The sequence below is a fragment of the Leuciscus leuciscus genome (genome assembly GCF_965113295.1).
Source record: "Leuciscus leuciscus genome assembly, chromosome: 8".
Classification (NCBI taxonomy): domain Eukaryota; kingdom Metazoa; phylum Chordata; class Actinopteri; order Cypriniformes; family Leuciscidae; genus Leuciscus; species Leuciscus leuciscus.
Window position 1 is genome coordinate 17,945,525 of NC_138732.1, and position 20,533 is coordinate 17,966,057.

The following is a 20,533-nucleotide window of genomic DNA, read 5'->3' on the forward strand; positions in this document are numbered from 1 at the left end:
ACAGACAATAGCCCCTTTCACACAGCAATCCCGGTAAATTACCGTAAAATTGCCAGAATGACTTTACCGGTAAATACACAAATATGCTGTTCACACATGCAATGGCGTTCTGGCTTTTTACCGGTAAGAGACCATTCACACATCAGCAGCAAAATGCCGGTAAATTCTGTGATGTCAGTCATCGGAAGGGATCTTTTAACGCCGCGCCATTGTCTTCAGCCGCCCGCATGAGGAGAAGCGCTTTAGTTTCACTGTCTGTTCAATTTGACAATTTTTTTTGACGTCTGAGTGAAAGGCATAAGGGTATAATCAAACAGCGTGTTTTTGCTCTTAAAAAGACCACTGTAAAAAAAATCTGTTAAATTTACGGTAAAATACCGGCAGCTGTGGTTGCCAGAAATTTACCGTAAAAAATACGGTAGCAACATTTTAGATTTGACAAACTTTACTTAAATTTACAATAATAAACCGTATTCAATTATCTGATATAATGTTAATTTACTGACCTATTGAAGTATTTATATCTGTTTTGTACCATAGTAATACACTGACAACCACCAATCACAGTGGAGATGAAAATCACATTAAAGAATAATTAAAGGTCATCACAAGCAGCTCTTTCACAAGAAAGTTAATACTAATATATGTGAAGAGACGACTCGGCGCCTCTGAAGAGACAACTCAACGCTGGCGATATGTTATGCCCTAAATTAATACATGATTAACTAACTGTATTTTTCTATGTACATTTCTGAAATGCACTTTCTGTAAAGCTGCTTTGAAATAATATGTATTGTGAAAAGCGCTGTCCATACGGTAATTTCTCTACTGTGCGACAGAGAGTCACGTGGTTATGACGCAATCATTAGCCTATTTTTACAAAAACTGCTTCTACGGGGCCATAACGTAAGATACAAGGTAATGGAGCCTTTTATAAATTTTCGTGTTTCTTTAGAAATAAATAATGGACAAATAGAGTCTTTAAACGCCTCACATGTAAAGTTATTCACTGTCAAAGTGACGCCAAACTGAATGGGAGTCAATGGAATGCTAACAGCAGGTGATGGTCTGCTAATCAATGGCGGCGCCCGGGGAAGCTTCAGTGTTTTCTGAAACATTGGCCCCCTGATACAAACACTAAACACCATCATGGTAACACACGTGAAAAAAAACAAAAAAACATTAAATGTAACATAAAACCCTAATTTCATAACTGATTAGAAAAAACTAAGAAAACTATGAAGAAACAGTTATTTCAACAAAAATACATCAAATGTGAAGTGTCACGCAGGGAATTGTGGGAATGTCAATTTACGTTTTTTCACTGTAAATTATACAATGCCTTGTTCTGTTTCACTTCCAAAAACTGTAAATTTAACGGTATTTTACATAAAAATTACAGCACCGTTAGATCTATCACAGTTGTTTACCGTATATAGTAAGGAAACTTTGTCTTAACCAATTAACAGTTTTTCACTGTAGCATTTTTACAGTCTTTGACCGTTAAAATCACGATAATTTTTTACAATGTGCCGTGCCGCAAACGCTGTTGACTGAAAAAAATGGCTGAGTCTCGAGCACATCTTGAGCATATTTTTATAAAAAAATTATTAAAAAGCTTACTGTAAACAGTGATGAGTAATCACGTCATCTCCATAAGAACTTTATGATCGGCTCAAAGCAGACTTCTGACCTCGTACGTGATCATACCGGTAATCTTCATTCCGCGTTCACACAGAGCACATTACCGGTAATGTCCCCACAAAGATGGCAATATCCGAAATCTTTGTCCTTGTGGGGACATTTATTGGTTTATAAACCATACTAAAAGATGTTTTTTTGAAAATGTAAAAATGCAGAAAGTTTTCTGTGATGGATAAGTTTAGGGGTAGGGTTAATAGCATATACAGTTCAACAATACTACAAATAATTATGTCTATGAAAAGTCTCCATAAAACATGAAAACACAGTGTGTGTTCCCAATCTGCTCTTAACTTAAGCATTAAACACAAAAAGCTTTAAACACATATCTTACCCATGATTTTTATTTTTTTATTTTTTTATAATATGAAATGCTTAGCGGAAATGTAATTGTAATATATCACAACAAAACAAAACAACTTGAATTATTCTGTTTATATGTAAATTCCAACTCTAGATTTAAAATGAATCGTGAGAACTTGGGTGGGTCTCATGACCATAAACGATTAAATGACTTCCTGGAAGTGACCTTCACTAACTTTGTTTGTTGATTTGTGGAAGGGCCTGGAAAGCATCTGACCACTGAATGCTGCGATTGATTAAGTATTCCAGAATGCTGTGTAATAAGTGATTATAAAACATAAAATTCAACTATTATCCCTGAAGGTTTTTTTTTTGTTGTTGTTGTTGTTGAATAATTTGATCTGAATAGTACCGTAAAACTAGAACAGAGTTTGTCCCGATGAATCACATCTCTGGACTGGAGATATGGAAATATTTTAGTGGATGAATACAAATGATTTTGTAATGAGACTTTGGCCACTGACCCTAATATCAAAGTAGTTTTCCTCGTCTGGGTGACATATGCAAAATTCATTTCTAGGGCAAAATTGTGAATTCAAATTAATCCAATGGGCCGTCAATCAAAATTCTCTTTTACCGTTCTAGATGGAGAGATATTAAGGTCATGTTACATCATACTGCTGGTTAACTGATGTAGGGAATAATTTCTTCAACCTTTTGTATTTTGGAAAGGAACATAAGTTCATCCTTATGAATATGTACGTACGTACAGAAATATTTACATGTATTTTTCCAAAGCTTGTAATATAAATTATGCAGTGAATTGCTGTATTATTTAAAGCACAATCACATTTTTGAATTTGGGATTATTAGGATTACTGCTGTAAATTTTCTTGCCCCAATTATGTCCCACATAATTCCACTTATAATGCATGTGTTTTCATAAAATTGTAATCGTGTTCTTGCAGCCCACTCTCTGGTTCCTCTGCAGACCCCAGGAAATGGCTCTGGGGCTTCATTATGAGAGTAGCGAGATGAAAGGTGAGACTGTATGAGGTATTGATGTCTCCACTGCACTGGCATATTCAGGGCAGTCCTGTTGTTCCTCCTGCTGTCATCTAGCTGTGCTGTGCTTGACTTTATCAATGAAGGCTTTGATTAAGTTGCAAAAAGGGGAAGCTGAAGCACAGATAGTCATATTAGACATGGCAATGGGTTTTTGAATTTAGCCCCTAACCCCCTGTCTTATCATTGACCTAATGACTCCTAAATGCTGGAGATAACCTAAAGGTCAGTATTTTCTGACTGATGTAGATATAACCACGGCTATCCCTCCTTTTGTCTCTGTATCAGATGACTGCCTTATTCTTTGTAATGCATCTTTGAAGGTCTTTTGAGGACACGTTGTAAGTCTTACCAATTATACTGTTTTTATATAAAGAGTATAACATTTTGGTCACACTTTAGATTTGGGTCCAATTCTCAAAAAAATGTTTTACTATAAAACTAACTTTTTACATTTTACCCTATTCAACATCTGACACAAAATGGCAACTACATTTTGTGCGTTTCGCTGCTAGTTGTTTCTGTGAATTGCAGCGATCCATTACCTTCTCTTTTCTGTAGCTTTCGGAAGTCTGTAAAAAGATAGCTCAGATTTCTTGCTGATTATATTTCTCTTTCCTATTTTTCCCACCGTGTTTTGTGTGTTTTTAGCAGCATTCATTTTAGTCTCATTCTGCAGTGACTTCCGCCTTGATAAGTTGGTGTGATGTGTATCCCTGACCCATATTCATATTTTATGTACTAAATGAAGCAGTTTACTTGTCTTTTTCAAAATTAACCGTAAATGATTCCTTTTGTTAATTAACACTGCTTTCGGCGAAAAGATTAACACTGATGGGGCCACCATGTTGAGATCACATGACCAAACACTTACTAATAAAACTGAAAACTGTTCTAGTTTTCAGACACTATTGCATCCATGCTGCTAGATGTCAAAATAAATGCAATTTGGTCTAATAAAAAAAATTAGCAGGGAGCATTGTTTGGAAACCCAGTATAAAGGAACGGAAACAGGACAGGCGGTCTTTTAACAGAAAGTCCCAAGCTATTTTGTTTTCCATCAAGAATCTTCAGAAATACAGGGAACATAAAGTTCAGATGATGATGTGAAATTAGATTTTCTATTAGATTAGAAATTAGATAGAAATTAGACACTTCATTTCTAAACTGCCCTCCAATTCAATACATGCCCCTGTTTAAAAGCCCAAAGAGCCTTTAATTATTTGAGACTAAATGTTAGATGAAATATTAAATGGATGTCTCCAGAAGTGCTAGGCACCATATGGGCTGCAAAGATGGAAGGGGGATTATGTATGAAGAGCAGGGGGAGGGTATCTGTCATCTCGGAATGTGTGACATTCATTAACACCAATGCGTCACAGCATGATTATTTATGATCAAAAACACCTCTCCGTTCCTCTCATTTCCTATCAGCAAGCAGACACATTCAAATCACTGCCAACGCAACAAGGAATGAGTGGAAATCACTTCATGAATTATCTATTGGAAAGAATGAAATCCTTGATTGTGTCTTTGTGTTTGATTGAATCATTTTGACAGTGATTACTGGAAACACTTTAAAAAGAATCATGCTAAAATTACTCTTTATTCAAAATGATTAGTACATATTTCTCAGATGACTCGAAATGTTCTGTAAAATTAGATCTATGAAGCTCTGTTACCTCAAACACTTGCACTACATATAGACAGAACTTAAGTCCTCCTGTAATTTTATCCCTTAAAACACATCTTTGATCATCAAAATGACATATTTAGAATAAAAAGTATTCATGCCTTAAAATAGCTTGAATGTAACTCTACACCCTTGCCTCATTTAGTACATGGTTCTATGAATATGCAAATTAGCCCCGCCTCCACTCACTCGCACCAACTCAGAGATCCACTGATTGACGATCACACGTTGACGTGATTGTTTACAAGGTAGTTTGTGACATCAGAAACTCCAACAATTTCAAACCGCGTTTTTGAGACTGTCTTTGATTCACTGCAGTTTTAAGGAGAAAATACTCAGCAATGGTGTTGACTTTTGAATTTGCACATGGTTTGTGTTTACAGGAAGACTTTAAGACTGAGCAGAAGTCTGTGAAACTGTGGTATAAGTAAAATGATGCCATAATCAATTTGGTCATTGAAAAACTGCAATCAAAACATAAGAATATTAGTCAGCTTTTATTTAGAAAGAATCCCAAAAATAAACAAGTTGGCACACATTCATTTACAAAATGGTAGAGAGAGCGGTCCTTAAAATTACATGGACTTGTTCAACTAATATTAAGTATATCATGACAAAACCAATCGATCCAGTATCTGTCTCCCAGTCTAGTGCGAAAGACTGAGGAGAAAAAGGCTGAAGAAGTGAGAGAAAAAAAGGACTAATAAAAATCATTCAAAACTGTACATAATTGTGACAATTATCTAAGTTTACAAATGTTCTCTCACTTTTGGTGACATCTCTTGTTTTTTTAATCTTGGCTTATTGCAATATCAAGTGTTAACTGTTACGGTTGCCATTGCTTTTATAGGAAATAGTCATTTAACTGTAAGATAGTAAACTGTGAATCGTTATCATTATCAAACAAAATGTTCTTGTGATAGGTATCTTAAATACTGAAGAATAAGCACAGATGTTTTTGCCTGTAATATGGAATTTCTCATATTTTATGAAAGAATATATTTAAACTAGATGCTTGGAAAACAAATTCAAGATGCAGAGTGAACATTTTAAAAAGCCATATTGTGTGAATCCTAACATGGCTATAAAGTGAAGAAAGAAAAAAGAAAAGAAAAAAAAAACCTTTATAAATCACTGTGTATACCATCCAACTGTACATTTAGTAACAAAACTTACAGAATGTATTGACTACATTCACATTGATGACAGATTAATATATGACTAGGCTATATTTATCAATAATTTTGGCACATTTAATTATTTGGCATTTTTAACAGAGCATTTTGTTGACGTGTATGCTTCTATTCATTTCACAGCAAAACATATGCAACAATACAATAGGTACTTTTTTAAACATTTTCCTTTTTTGTTATGTTCATATTGTAGACACTTTTTTTCTTTTTTTAATATTTTATCCGCTACCCTGATTTTCTTGATGAACAAGAAAATACAAACAGATTCTTGAAACCAAACAAGTTGATGAAAGTAAGAGAACATAACTGCGGCACCCACTTTTCAAACAAATTTCAAATGTCAAGCATTGCTAGATATTTCATATTAACACCAAAATGTTAATGAATATATCAGAAAAGGACTAATAAATTACAAGATAAGCAACATATTTGGCATTAAAATGTGAAACTAGTAGCTAAGCTCTTAAAAGTATGTCGAGATTATGATTTACAGCTTTAATTAACTGGTATGTAAGCAGGTTTATTTAAAAGCCATTTCTGTGAAAATACATAAAAATACTTTTTCATAGAGTTTTTTGTTTGTTTGTTTGTTTTATTAATAAAAAGACGTTTCACATCCTGAAGCAGACAATGGTAAAGTGTGCTTGAGCCGAAATGGACATCGGATGGCGTCAGCTACGAAAACAGACAGACTTTATTGACTTCTTTCTTTCCCGCTCAGAGCTTCTGTGAGTTTCAAGTTTGTCGTCAAAAATATCCGTTACAGGGGGTAGATGTCATCAGCTCGCTTATCGAGCATCTTTATCTCAGTCGGTGTATTTCCAATAGGAGAGTGCATTTTTTGTTATAAAGGGCCAAGAAAGGATTCTGTCTCTTATGACATCAAATGAGGCCTCCGTCTTCCATTCAGACGAGAGAGGGGAGAAAGCGACAGGAAAGAGAATAGAACGCGCTCTATTGAAAACCATTGTGTAAGGCACTCGACAGGTTCTTATCCATCAGGAGAGATCAGTCAGACTGTCGTTCATTCCCACACCAGGTCTAACAAAGGGCACCGCATGTACTGCTTTGGGAAACTCAGGACTCATCACACGTCCATTCTCGCCAGTACTTCCAGTTATAGACAGCCTCGCTTTGCTCCTCATAGCGTCCGAAAAGGTCACCTGGAACACAAGCACAGACGCAAACGGAGAAACAAACATCCACGCACGCACACCAAACAGAGAGATGGCAGAAAGTTAGAGCGTATCCTACAAAAGGGCTTCAGTCTTATTTTTAAAATGTTTAGTTGAAAATGCAGATGTGAATTTGATGTGGTGTAAAAAACATTGAAAATGAGGAGCAAAGTTACGAGCAAACACCATTCAGAAAATCATATCGCAAGCAGGGAATGAGGGAGACGGGCGATACAACAACAAAAACATTCATACATGACAATGGGGTTGACGGACCAAAATCACATGGGATGTACAAAAAACTTTTCTCTCCAATATATGTGCAGTGGATGGGGAGAAGTCAAGTTTTTTAAATTTATTTTTTCACTAGGAACACCAGTACATACGATCCAGCTTTACGGTCCAAACCTCCTCATTCAATAGAACATTCAGGGAATGGAACAGATGGAAGCCAAAAGAAGCGTGCACGGGGATAGATTGGAATGACGGCCGCGTATCCTACCCCCTTAAATTTTTACACTTTCGATCCCATATACGTTGTACCCTTCCTTATAAGTGGCAAAATTCTGTGAATTCTGCGAGGAAGTGGGATTAATATTCTGTGCATTCTTTGCCACCTTCATGCGCTTGGCCTCGGCTCGGGACTTGTAACAGAACTCGACCAAGGCCACCAGCATGGCCAAGCCCAGGCCGCCCACTAGGATGTAGAAGACCCCAGCCACATTGCTCAGGCTGAGAGCGCTGGTCTTCTCCTGTAAATGCACATGAGACACGGGTCAGTGGTCAGGGAAAGTACAACATATCTGTAATAAGCATTTATATGCATAAACAAGAGAATATTTAAAGTGGCAGTTTTACGTCTATGTGGATACAAATGCACAGCTCAGGACAGTAATGTTAAAACAATAACTGTGCTAAGTAGAATGCGCTATTGGTTAATGTGCCCTTGAAGCGATGCAAATGGGGGCATTCAACAATTCTGCTCAAATGGGATGGATTTACTAAAGCCTTTAACATTGGCTTGAAAGTTACATACAAAACCAGCAATGTGGTTTTAAATCACAGTCCTTACATTTCCCACATGCTAATGGCTGTAGTAAATATTATTTCTTTGCTGAATTCACAGTTATAGCAGGGGTTAATGTGCTATGCTTAGCTGTGATATGAATTATGCTTGTGTAAGAAAGCCTACAGGACCATTTAAAGGGATGCTCAAGAGAGGCATCTGAATGGAAGGCATAGCATTAGACACAGGGAAGCAGATGACAGGCATTGTGGGTAAAAGACAGGAGATCGACACACATATACACACCTACCAAAAAGGTATTTAGGGGCTTTCAGTTAGATATTCTTTTCAAATATTAGTGTACTGTACTGTGCACAGAATGACCACGCATAAAACACAACACATAGACAGATATAGAGCTTACTTTTGTGAAAATTCATTTCTTGTTTGCACTGTAAAAGGTGGTAATGTGGCAATTGTTACCTTTAAGGATATATCTTCCTTTTTTTTTAACCTTGAATTTTAAAATGTAATAAAATAATTAAAATAATTTAATTATATGTATTTAACAATTTAACCTTTTTAAATAATAATAATAAAATCGTAAAAAAATTATTTTGTTAAGTTTGTTTGTGTAACCATATGCAGATGGATTTGACTTTACCTGTTAATTTAGATGTTACCACACGAAGCACTTTTTTTTAACAATCTGTCCAATAAAAGCAATAAATTGGGGTTCCAAAGGTGAAATTTTAAGAACTAGACATACCAAAATTTATCAACCACTAACCTGAATATTGCCTATGGTGGTTACAACCCTGAAGCGGAGATATACTTTGACTATATGGCTATGAAAACAACCTATGCCTTGTTGCAGAGAGTGTACTGTTTTATATTCCCATTTTTGTTGTATTATAAAAGTGCAAACATGGCAAAGCAGTTTTCAAACAACGTACATATAAATATTTCAATAAGCATCGAAATAAAGCACACTAAGACAATACAACAATCGACAAAACACAACCAAACAGCTTAACACACTATGAAAGACATTTAAGAATCTTGGACACCCTTGTAGATGGTCCTACAAATGACCTGAGAGAAATCATGTTTGTACTGGAACAATTTGAAGTCTTTCGTTGTATGTGCTGGATATGAATGTCTGAGAACTGCAATTCTAAACTTGGCACAGCTCAGGCCTGCAAGTAATAGCAGGATCTGTGATTCTCAGAATTAGAAGCTGGAAGGAGACCACTGATTATGGTACAGATATTACAAAAGGTGCATATGGCATAAGTGGCATGCATTACTTTTTAATTCTCAGTGGATGGTACCAGATATTAGTAGCTCTGCAGGCATTAGTCAAAGAATCTCACCAAGGCATCTCATGCTTGTCTGTGCATTGTCTGTCTAAAATCTTTTTTTTTTTTAGTCATTATTATTTAAAATATGGGTAATTCCCACTAATCAAAAATGTGCTTGATCACATAGAACCTGCAGCGACTAACCTTACTTCCAGAGTCCTTGGCTCCACATTCACCTTTATCGTACCACCATTTGTTTTTCAGCTTGTCTAAGGTGCCTTGCTCACTGAGTTTCAATACTGCAAGGTTTACTGGCGTTCTTCACGTGGGAAATAACATAAATAACATTATCAATGTTATTTTATGTTATTATTACATTCAACTTTCTCTTAGATTTCACCTTTTCTCTCCTCTTTTCTTTATTGCCATAGCGATTATGACGTTGATGCGCCATTTGGCCTAAGCAAATGCAAGTTTTGCAGAGCCAGATGTGCATTAACGTATCGCCTGAAGTAAGCAGCAAGGACAACAGCGATGTGTACTGCACACAATAACCAATCAGAATACCAGTGGCTATTATGTTTATGTGTGTGTCCTCTGGCAATGGTTAGCAATGCTTAACCTGTCAGTGTTGAAGAAAATGTCCGCCTTTGGACTTGTGGTTCCTGTGTGGTTTTGCTGCTTACTTGAGTGTTGCATTGAGTTACCCATCACTTTGCTCTCTGGGGCTGACCTTGGAATCACCTCCCCCGCTGCCGCACTCTCCCTTGTCGTACCACCATTTGTTTTTCAATTTGTCCAACAGGCCTTGTTCATTCAGTTTTAGTACTGCGAGGTTAACCGCATTTCTTGAAACGATAAAACATAACTTGTAAGACAGGGTGAGCCAACTTAGCAATTGTCAATGGTCCTCTTTCAAACCTGCTGATTGCTTTTCTCTGTTTTCAGCATTTTAACAAGTAAGAAGAAATCATATCTCCTCCCTTTCAAAATATGAAGCTGTTAGCAAACATAAGTCAAATCAACTAATATCATCAGTTAAATGTACTTTAGGTGAGTTTAACTGATAAAGGTGGCTCAGAGTGCCGTGAATAGAGACGTTTAACGCAGTACTCACATCCATAACTAATAGCAGTGGCCTGCAAGTAACATTACTTGAAGAAGGACAGCAGAACAGCAATAAAAGCTGGTTATATCTTCATCATATATAATTCAATCTTCTCCTAAGGCCCGCCCACCCAATTCTTAAATCTGTCCAGATTGGTTGCTGTTCACAGGAGGAGGAGAAATTGAATCCCACTAAAAGAAGACTGTCTCTAATAAGGCTGAGAGATGGCATTATGAAATACATTTCAAATATCAGCATATCTTCAAATACATTTACATAGGTAAACCCAAGCAGTGCCACCTGTTCCTTGAATATGGCTAAATTTAGTTTGATTGCCAATTTGGAGGTTCAAAGCACATCTTTGTTAATGTTCTTAACGAAAAATGTGTACTGCAAGGGTTTGGTAAAAACATTTCAGCAATCATTACATTATTAGAAATAGGCAAAGACAGCAATAATTAATGAATATAGAAAGATGAGAGACATGATAGGAGAGGATATTAGGCAATACCTTAAAACATTCAAAAGACAAAACTGAGACACAACACTTAAAATACAAAATCTCAAAGATAGATCTCTATAGATTAGCATTCGGTTAAACTTGAATTCAAAGCATGAAAAAATGCACTAATATAATGTATATCTTTAAGATATAAAAATTGGATGTATTCAAATATATTATATATATTTATTAAATAAGGAGGTATTCATATATGTAAGATATAAATAATGAAGTATTCATATATTTTTTTTAAATTTGTACAAAAAATCTGATAAGATAAAAAATTTCTTTCTTAAAAAAAAGAAAAAAGATGATTAATCTTTAACTAATTTGGCTCTAATGTATCCAGCTACTACTTCTATCTCTTTTATACAAACCAGGACACATGAGCACAGCTACATCAGGGTAGGTGGGATACTATAACAACATTGGACACATTGTTATACTATTCCACCCACCTTAATGAGGATCCTTTGGGGGTGGCGATGCCGTAGCCTTTGGAGTCCAGGTTCCCTCCGACCTTCATAGTGTCACAGGGTTTGCGCTGCTCGATGTACTCGTTCATGGTAGACTCCAGCAGATAGGCATACTTCCCCTTGGACTTCCTCACCCGCATAACACCTTCTGCTGTCGTCTTAACAAATACTGAGGGCTCTGCACTTTTCATGTATGTCCACATTTTGTCGAAAAGAGCGATTTTGGAACGCTGGAGAAAAAAAAAGATGCAATGATTATGTAAACTCTGTTAAATCTTAGTTACACTTTACAATAAGGTCCCACTGGTTAACAAAAATTAACTAACAAACAAATAATTTGCTACAGTATTCATTCATTTGTGTTCATGTTAGTTTGTTAATACAGCTGTTCATGTCAGCTTAGGTGCATTAAAAAATATTACCAGAAACAACTTTTGATATTGCTCATTTATTAGGAAATGTTCATTGATACATGCTTTAGAGTTATTCTTAATTTTTTTTAAGAATAAACGATATAGTTAAATAATGTTAACAAACTTTGTTACTAAAATGGCCATGCCAAACTATTTTTTTCAAATTACTGTAACTAAAGCAATTTATTATTTAGCTTTGCATTTTATCTTAGCCTCTTAAACTCAAACTTAAAAGTTTGTGCTATTTCATCAGTCATATTTAAAACAGTCAGACATTATATATACAGTAAAAAAATTAAAAAATTAAAATGGCAAATGAAAAAGTAAAGAAAGAGTAGGCATCTGGATTACAATGGAATTAAGAAAATGGGTGTCTTACCCTGAAAAACTCTTTTGTTGAACCAGAATCTAAAGTTCCATAAGCAATCTCTGTTTGCTTTGCTAAGTCCTCTGCACTCTCAATTGGAGAAACCATCCTTTCCACGGTTAGGAAGGCAGCCAAATTAGCCGTATAGGATGAAATTATGATCAGGGTGAAAAACCACCAGACACCTCCAACAATGCGGCCAGAAAGAGACCTGATAAAAAAAAGACACAGTTCACAGTTCAAAAATGTTATTCTCAGCTAACAGGCTACATTGAAAGCAAACTGCGATTGATGTAAAACTCAACCATATAAATGTTTTAACAAAATTTAGCAAATTTTACATATTTTCCATCACATGCAACTCATTGTATTGTTGAAACTGTGACATCTTTGTGTTATCTCTGAAAATATATTTACAGTATGTAAAAGAGTTAGACTAAGGTTTCTGAAGGCAACGTGAAGTCTGAACAGAAGCTTCACTAATGATTTTAAGGTATTTGTGAAAATAGCTGCTAGGCAGAATTTGCTTCGCCTGCTTAGATGAGTCTGCGTCATGCATAATGAATAATGAACATCTCAATAATGTTTTATCTTAATTTAAAAGTGTAGTATATTTATGAATTTCAGCATATAGATGTAACTAATAATTTATCTTAAATAATATCTTTCGACCATACCATAACTTGCTTTTCATACAAAAATGCATTTGCCTCTATAAAAGCAGCATTTCTTGAAAAAATGGCATGTAGAAATATAAAGAACTTGTAAGTCAAAAACAAACCTTGGTGAAATATCACAGCCTTGTCTCATAAAAGCTCCAAGAGAGAACCAAAGGCTGTTGAAAATCCCAAACTCATTGGTTGACTCGTTGGTCTGGATCTGGCCGTCCTCATATTCCTCTGTGTGCCACTCATATGGACTGAAACGACTGACCAGGAAAAGCACCACGCTCACGCCGATGTAGGCAAACACGATACACATCCAGATCTCATAGGCCAGAGGGTCCAGGAATGAGAACACTCCAGGCTTGGACTTCTGAGGCTTCTTGATCATGATGGAGATGCCCAAACTCATGAATGGCTTGGAGAAGTCGATGACTTCTTCTCTGACTAAAGTGATAGTCAGTGGAGCCACTGCTATGTCCGCTTTCTAAAATGAAAGAGATTTCATTTAATTCAATATATTTAATGATATTGATTGAACTGAAAAATGTTTGATCAAAGAAAAATATTTATGCTCATCATGGTTAAGACTACTTTTCAGACCAGCAGCAGTTACTTGTCAATTATGCCCAACTCTGAAAGTTTAATAAATAAACCGTTCTTACCCCATAAACCAATTCTCCAACCATTCCATTCCAGATCTTCGTCTCAGCATCTCTAGCTCCATATTTGCCATCTTCCACTATTTTCAGCTGATATTTAAATCCACAGTGCTTTGCTATTTCAGCTGCCAAGTCCACACAGTACCCCTCATATCTTTCATTGTCCATAAAAAGGTCAGCATTCTTCTTTAGCATTACATACGGCGCTTCCTGAGAGCGACAGCAAGGAACACCTTGTCAGAGCTGTGCACATTTTTACTACAGTGCACATATTTCAACTGAACAGCATAATAGGATGGAAAACCACAAGTGAAACCTACTAGAATGGTGGTGACAATCACAGTCTTGTTTTCCAGCCCCATTGTATCATTTGGGAAGAGTTCAGACTTTGTCACGACCATTTTGTCAACTTCATTCCAATAGCCAATCTGAAAAAGAGAGGCATTTGTGAGTATCTTATGACTTATGTTGTAACTTATGATTTGAAATGATAAAGCATGCTTTTCTGTCCATATATTTTTCTTAGAACAGAGTCTTACCTTAACTGGCCCATTGCTTTTCAGTTCCATGACATTGACGGTATAATTCACCCTCTTTCCATACTGGTCAAACTGAATGTTACCAGTGAGACCATCAACTCTCACCTGCATGAAAAAGATATGACAGTGAGGAATTGTTTCCTTTCTTTTTTTTCTTAGAAAGATGAAATATCTAAAGTGGGCTTCAAAATAGTATTTAATCCTGGAAATTAAAAAAATTAAAAATAATAAAGTTTATTTTACAAACCCAAACATTAAAGACCCAATATTAAGAAGCTCTGAAATTCATAATAATTTTTCTGTTCAACATTTTTTTTATCAAATATTCATTTTATATAGTGTTCAGAACAATTAATCAATTAGAATTATTAATAACATATTTATGATATATATATAACTCATAGATGAGATATGTTTAACAAATATTAAATTGTAATTAAAATAATTCTATAAATGTCTGTGTGCTCATCGTATGGCAGGGTGGCACGGTGACTTGTCACCTGTTTTAGGGCACGCTCTATCTCAACCCCCTGTGCCCATGGTACAGCTGGATTAGCCAGGCAGTCTCCGTTGTTAGCTCTACGGGAGATGTCAATTCTCTGTTTGTGCAGATAGCGGAAGGCCTCGGTCATCACCTGAACTGCGTCATACGTCAGTGCTGAAGTATACTGGATACAGAGAGAGAGATAACAATGAGTTAGTTATCAGGAAAAAAATCTGAAGGTGGTATAGCAATTCAAAATGTAATTTGTGGTCCAGAATTATATTTGAAATGACTAACACAAATGTTAAAATGACTATGCTTTTATTTTAACATTTATTTGGTGAAGCCATCTCTGAAAGAATAACAGCAGGTATATTTGAATTTCATTACATCTGAATTCTACTCGCATACATTCAAATTCTGTATTCTGTTTGTTACATTAATGTAGGTTCAATTCATATTCAGGATTCGTTAGTAATGTAAGAATGACACACTTGATTTCAGTCCCAGGAAATTAAACACCTACTTTGTCTTGGTGAGAAGACAGATGAGACCACATTTTATCTGGAGTACAAATTAACTAACAAGCTTGTCCTGTAAATGGCCTGAACTATACCAGGCATTTAAATGAAGACATTTTATGTTCATGTAGCAATTACCTGAACACCTTTTTTAATCAAATTCAGTAAAGCTGTCTGAAATAAAATAATTAATGGACGGACACAAACCGGGAGCTCACCCGTATTTTGCTGTCTGCTCCAGGATATTCTTTTTCCTCCAGAGCTTCCCAGCGCTGGTCAAATTTGGACACCAAGGGGTCATCGAAATCCACAATCTGAAAGCCTGATACATTGGATCCACCATACTGGATTTTTGAAAGATCTCCATCCACAAAACCCTGAAAACATGACATGGTTTTTCTCAGCATTTTTGTTAGATTTTTTTTTTTTTCTCAATGTCATATGTTTTTCTTCGGTAGTGTTCCATTTCAGATAATTTACCAGATTTGCTATGATGTAGTGATATCCCTTCACATGCCTGCCAATAGTTATCACCTGCAAAGAGAATAATGAAACTCATCAAATTAATGAGATAAAAATAAACAAAATAAAACTGCACTTAACATCTAAGCCATTATAATATATTTAAGACATGACAAGAAAATGCGAACTGCTCCACACTGCCGTCAAACAGACGGACTGAAATAAAAGCAGCTTCAGCAGTTTGTGTGTGATAAGGGCAAGGCACTTGTGATGCATGTGTGTGAGTGTGTGTGTAGATGAAGCTATATTATAGAGCCAAGATCAGTTGCATTGATTCTGGCGGTTGGTTAAACACACTTCTGCAGGCCTTAAATACAAATCAATAGCTCTTCCCTGAGGGTGCAGCGAGTCTGAATGAAAAACCCATCTCATGAGGACTTTTCTGCCCGCTAACAACGTTTGTTTGTGCAGCCTAATTAATGATTCATAGTTATAGTGCTCTTAGTCTTTAGTTGCTTTAATTATATATATTTTTTATAGTTTTTATGTAGACTTGTGATTTATATAAACACAAACATTTCTTTTGGATTGTCACTTTCTTTTTCTTTAAATGTTCTACCATTTAAAAGTTTGAGGTTGGTAAGATTTTTTTTATGTTTTTGTTTTCTTCTGCTCACCAAGGCTGCATTTATTTTATCATACAGTAAAAACAGTAATATGTGAAATATTATTACAAAACTGTTTTCTATTTTAATATATTTTAAAATGTGTTTTATTCCTGTGATGGCAAAGCTGAATATTCGGCATCATTACTCCAGTCTTCAGTGTCACATGATCCTTCAGAAATCATTCTAATATGCCGATTTGATGCCCAAGAAACATTTCTTATTATAATCAATGTTGTGCTGCTAAATATTTTTGTTGAAACCATGATACTTTTTTTCAGGATTCTTTGATAAAAATGTTCAAAATAACAGCATTTGTTTTTAAATAAAAATATTTTGTAGCATTGTAATTGTCTTTGCTTTCACTTTTGATGAATTATTGCATTGCTGCTAATTATGCCTGGCCAGGTTGGTTGCTGTTAGTGAATATGATGCAGGTTTTTCAGCTGAAATTTTCCAAATGTATATTAAATAAAGACTATTTAGTTTTTGTACATGTGTTGATGTCTATACCTGCTCCATGATGTCTTTAACTTTGTCCTGCTCACAGTCAAGGATGACCCTCCGCTCCTTCTTGTTTTCTAGGTCCTGAAAGAGTGAGCGATATGCTTCATCCTTTTTCTCGTCCTTCATGTTGCCTACGTTGATGGCGGTCACCTGCCATTTCTTCTCAGCTGCTGTGTCCAGCACAACTTGGAGTGTGGTAAGTCCTGATTATGAGGAAGAGGAACAAATTAGGAAAACAAAGACCTCCAAATGTTGATTAGACCCCTTATAAACTGCTTTATAAGTGACTTAACAATAAGCGGTTAAGAACTATGCAATGCATTTGCTACACCGTTTAGACTGTTTGGGTTGTATCGCCCGAGGGCTGACAGAAACCACAATGTGATCAGGTCAGGACTGTTTTTGCAATATTCATGGCAAGCAGCAATATAATAATAATTGTCTTTGTTTTTATTCAGTCACTTTTTTTCCATTTCTTTCCATGCTTAACAGAGTTGCCAGTTGCATTATTAAAAATACTCCATGGAGGATTTGATACAGATAATACGACTCTAAAATTGGCATTTTGATTTCTGTCAGTCACAGGGGAGGTAAACAACTAAAACAATCAATTAAGCGTGCATAATAGCTACAGCACTTGTTTATAAACAAGTACAAGTCAATGTAAGAGGAGTGTTTGCATGCTAGATATGTGTATTTTTTATTTATTTTTAAATACCATGTATGTGAAGTAGTTTGACCAAGGGTAAAATCTCAGGGAGTGCAAGGCACAGTGGGCTCCAATGTTTAACCTTTGTAAAATGTGTGTCTTGGGGACATGAGGATCAAAGCTTACAGCTATTCTTGGAGATAAGTGATTAAAAACTCGTTAGTAAGGGCCATTAGCGCTAACAAATGAGATGATAGCATTGAAATGCATTGTTACTCCGGCACACTCCAAAATCACTTCTGAATCTAGGAAATCCTGATGTGGGTCACTAAAAGACTAAGGAGCAAATGAGATGATAGCACTTCTGTTCATTATTGTTCCAGCACACTCCAAAATCACTTCTGAATCTAGGAATGCCTGATGGGGGAATTTTCAGCATCATTACTCCAGTCTTCACTGTCACACGATCCTTCAGAAGCCATGCTGATTTTTGTGCTCAAGAAACATTTACTATTATTATCAATGTTGGAAACCGTTGTGCTGCTCAATATTTTTTGTGTAAGCCGTGCTTAAAAAAAATCAGGACTCTTTGATGAATATAAAGTTCAAAAGCAAAGCATTTATTTGAAATATAAATATTTTGTAACAGTATAAATGTCTTTACTGTCACCTTTCATCAGTTTAATGCATAGGCTTACTTGCTGATTAAAAGTATTAATAAAAAATAAAAAACTTATTGACCCCAAACTTTTAAACAGTAGTGTATTTTTATTTATTTTTTTATTTTTTTCTTGTTACATAAACATGAGTGAAACCTTAGTGAATAATAGTCCAATATCTGTCTATTTGTTTCCCGGTATGGGGTCTCCCTCATTGAACTGTGCTGTCAACTGCATTACATAATCTCATTGTCTCTTTATAAGCACTACACAGCTGGATCTTTGTAGATTGTGAGAGGTGCTTGGCTGATTTAATTAGCCATCCCAATTATGCAGAGGTTATGGATGAGTCTTAGAGTGAGGGAGAATTAGTCTTTGTGCACAGCCAATCATTTATTGATTATATAAGACACTTTAACATAAAGCAAACCACTAAAAGAACATAAAGTCCAATAAGACAAGGATCAGTGACTGTCTTTAAAATCCTTCAAGCTCAAACAAAAAAGAAAAGCACAATCCAAACTTTAGTTGACTTTATTGACCTGCTGAGACAGGGATTCTGGTGCTCTAGTATGTTTCCAGTCGTAAGCACATTTCGCTGTTGTTGTTGTTTGTCATGCACCTGTCCCTTAAGACAACACACCACCTAACAAGCACTAGAGTGTGTGTGTGTGTGTGTGTCAGTGTCGCTCTGGGTCCCTTGTCTCATGCACTCCAGGACCGCGGACAGCACCACGCCAGATCCACATAGGCAGCAGGCAGGGTGACGAAATGACCCTCAGCTGCAGTCACTCACTCACTTCTGTGCTCACAACACTGAGCACAAAAGAGATGCTGGCATCTCTGTCAGGTGGGTGATGAAAACGTATCTAAAGAGATCAATTGTCCTGCAGAAAGCAACCAGCATGCTGTAAGAATCCACCATGCCTTCACATGCACGCCAATGAACGAAACACTTAGCTGGAATCTTTACACAATTTATATAAGCACAGCAACTACCATTCCGGCCACCAGTTACTTTAAGGCTTAAAAATAAAAGGCTTTCCGGGGTTATAAATTATGAATTTGTTTCCTGCTAAAGTGCTCAATATCGGGCTTGAATAAACTCTTTATTAACCCATCAGCCATTTCTTCACTAAAACATTCACAATGTATTTAATGCAACAACAAGTGTGTATGCCTCTATCTTTGAAGGTTATCCGGGCCAATGTAAAATGCAGTTGTGTGTGGCGGAGAAGGCAAAGTCACTTTTTTTGTCCAATATAAATTCATATTCCAGTTCGGTTTGATAGTTACACATTTTCCCCCATATTTTTTTTTTAATATTATAAAAAATACTACTGTTCAAAAGTTTGAGGTCAGTATGTTTTTTTTTTTTAAAGAATAAAATACTTTTATTACTTTTATTCAGCAAGGACAAAAGTGATTACAAGTGACAGTAAAGGTATTAATAATGTTACAAAATATTTCAATTTAAAAAAATTGTTGTTCTTTTGAACTTTCTATTCATCAAAGAATCTGAAAAAAATATCAAGCAGCACAACTGATACTAAATTAATGTTTATTGAACATCAAATCAGCATATTAGAATGATTTCTGAAGGATCATGTGACACTGAAGACTGGAGTAATGATTCTGAAAATTCAGCCTTGCCGTCACAGGAATAAATTAAATTTTACAATATATTAAAATAGAAAATAGTTCTTATAAATTCTAATAATACTTCACAACATTACATGTTTTACTATATTTTTGATCAGGTAAATGCAGCCTTGGTGAGCAGAAGAGACTTCTAAAAAAGTTAATATTAACAGATTATTATTTGAAACCAAATTCAAGTTTTTGTATTTTAAACCTTTTCCTTTAAAAATACAAATAACTACAATAATACAGAAACACATATTTCATATAGCTTTTATTTGTTATTATTGCCCTTTCGTAGCCTTTATTTTTCATAGCCACCTTTCAAACTATCAGTCAACAAATCCTCTATGAACAACACAAGTGTAATGAAGGTCGCAGACACACAGATGTACCATAAACCGGCTCACTCACAAATCATCATTCAGTACATTTACACGCCACCGAAAGTGATGTCTGAGTAAGTGTGTTATGTCGTACTGATTTAAACTAAAAAACTCGGAAAATTATTTTCTTTGTTCTTGTGTTTCACATACCAAAGCATGTAAATCATTTGAAAATATATATTATGTACCCTCAATCTTCAGTATTATTTTCACAAATGGAGGAGTGAAATACTGGTTGTGGCGTTAAGTTTGCATTTATGTCAGAACAATCTCACCAGTGGAATGCATCATGACCACAGGCGCAGTGCTGCTGCTCTCACACTGTAACGTTGACACATTAATAACACACACACCACAATGGTTGCCATGGGAATGCAGCGTCGATTGACC

The 20,533-nt window shown here is 35.7% G+C and overlaps 1 protein-coding gene across 6 annotated transcripts in view; it reads right to left on the reverse strand.

The window, feature by feature from the left end:
- Positions 1 to 5,240: 5,240 nt before the first annotated feature.
- gria2b (glutamate receptor, ionotropic, AMPA 2b) overlaps positions 5,241 to 20,533 on the reverse strand; it is a 30,674-nt gene continuing 15,381 nt past the window's right edge. Inside the window, exons 4-16 of one of the 6 annotated variants that reach the window (XM_082178538.1) lie at positions 16,815 to 17,011; positions 15,655 to 15,708; positions 15,393 to 15,551; positions 14,670 to 14,837; positions 14,170 to 14,274; positions 13,951 to 14,058; positions 13,634 to 13,840; positions 13,088 to 13,455; positions 12,319 to 12,517; positions 11,509 to 11,756; positions 9,645 to 9,759; positions 7,748 to 7,882; positions 5,241 to 7,118 (exon numbers count right to left, since the gene is read on the reverse strand). In XM_082178538.1, the coding sequence (XP_082034664.1) occupies positions 6,954 to 7,118; positions 7,748 to 7,882; positions 9,645 to 9,759; positions 11,509 to 11,756; positions 12,319 to 12,517; positions 13,088 to 13,455; positions 13,634 to 13,840; positions 13,951 to 14,058; positions 14,170 to 14,274; positions 14,670 to 14,837; positions 15,393 to 15,551; positions 15,655 to 15,708; positions 16,815 to 17,011 (2,228 nt within the window). In that variant the 3' untranslated portion in view covers positions 5,241 to 6,953. Of the gene's footprint in view, positions 7,119 to 7,632; positions 7,883 to 9,601; positions 9,760 to 10,173; positions 10,289 to 11,508; positions 11,757 to 12,318; positions 12,518 to 13,087; positions 13,456 to 13,633; positions 13,841 to 13,950; positions 14,059 to 14,169; positions 14,275 to 14,669; positions 14,838 to 15,392; positions 15,552 to 15,654; positions 15,709 to 16,814; positions 17,012 to 20,533 lie in introns of those variants that run through there. The other 5 variants (XM_082178537.1, XM_082178540.1, XM_082178539.1 and 2 more) reach the window with 5 other exon arrangements.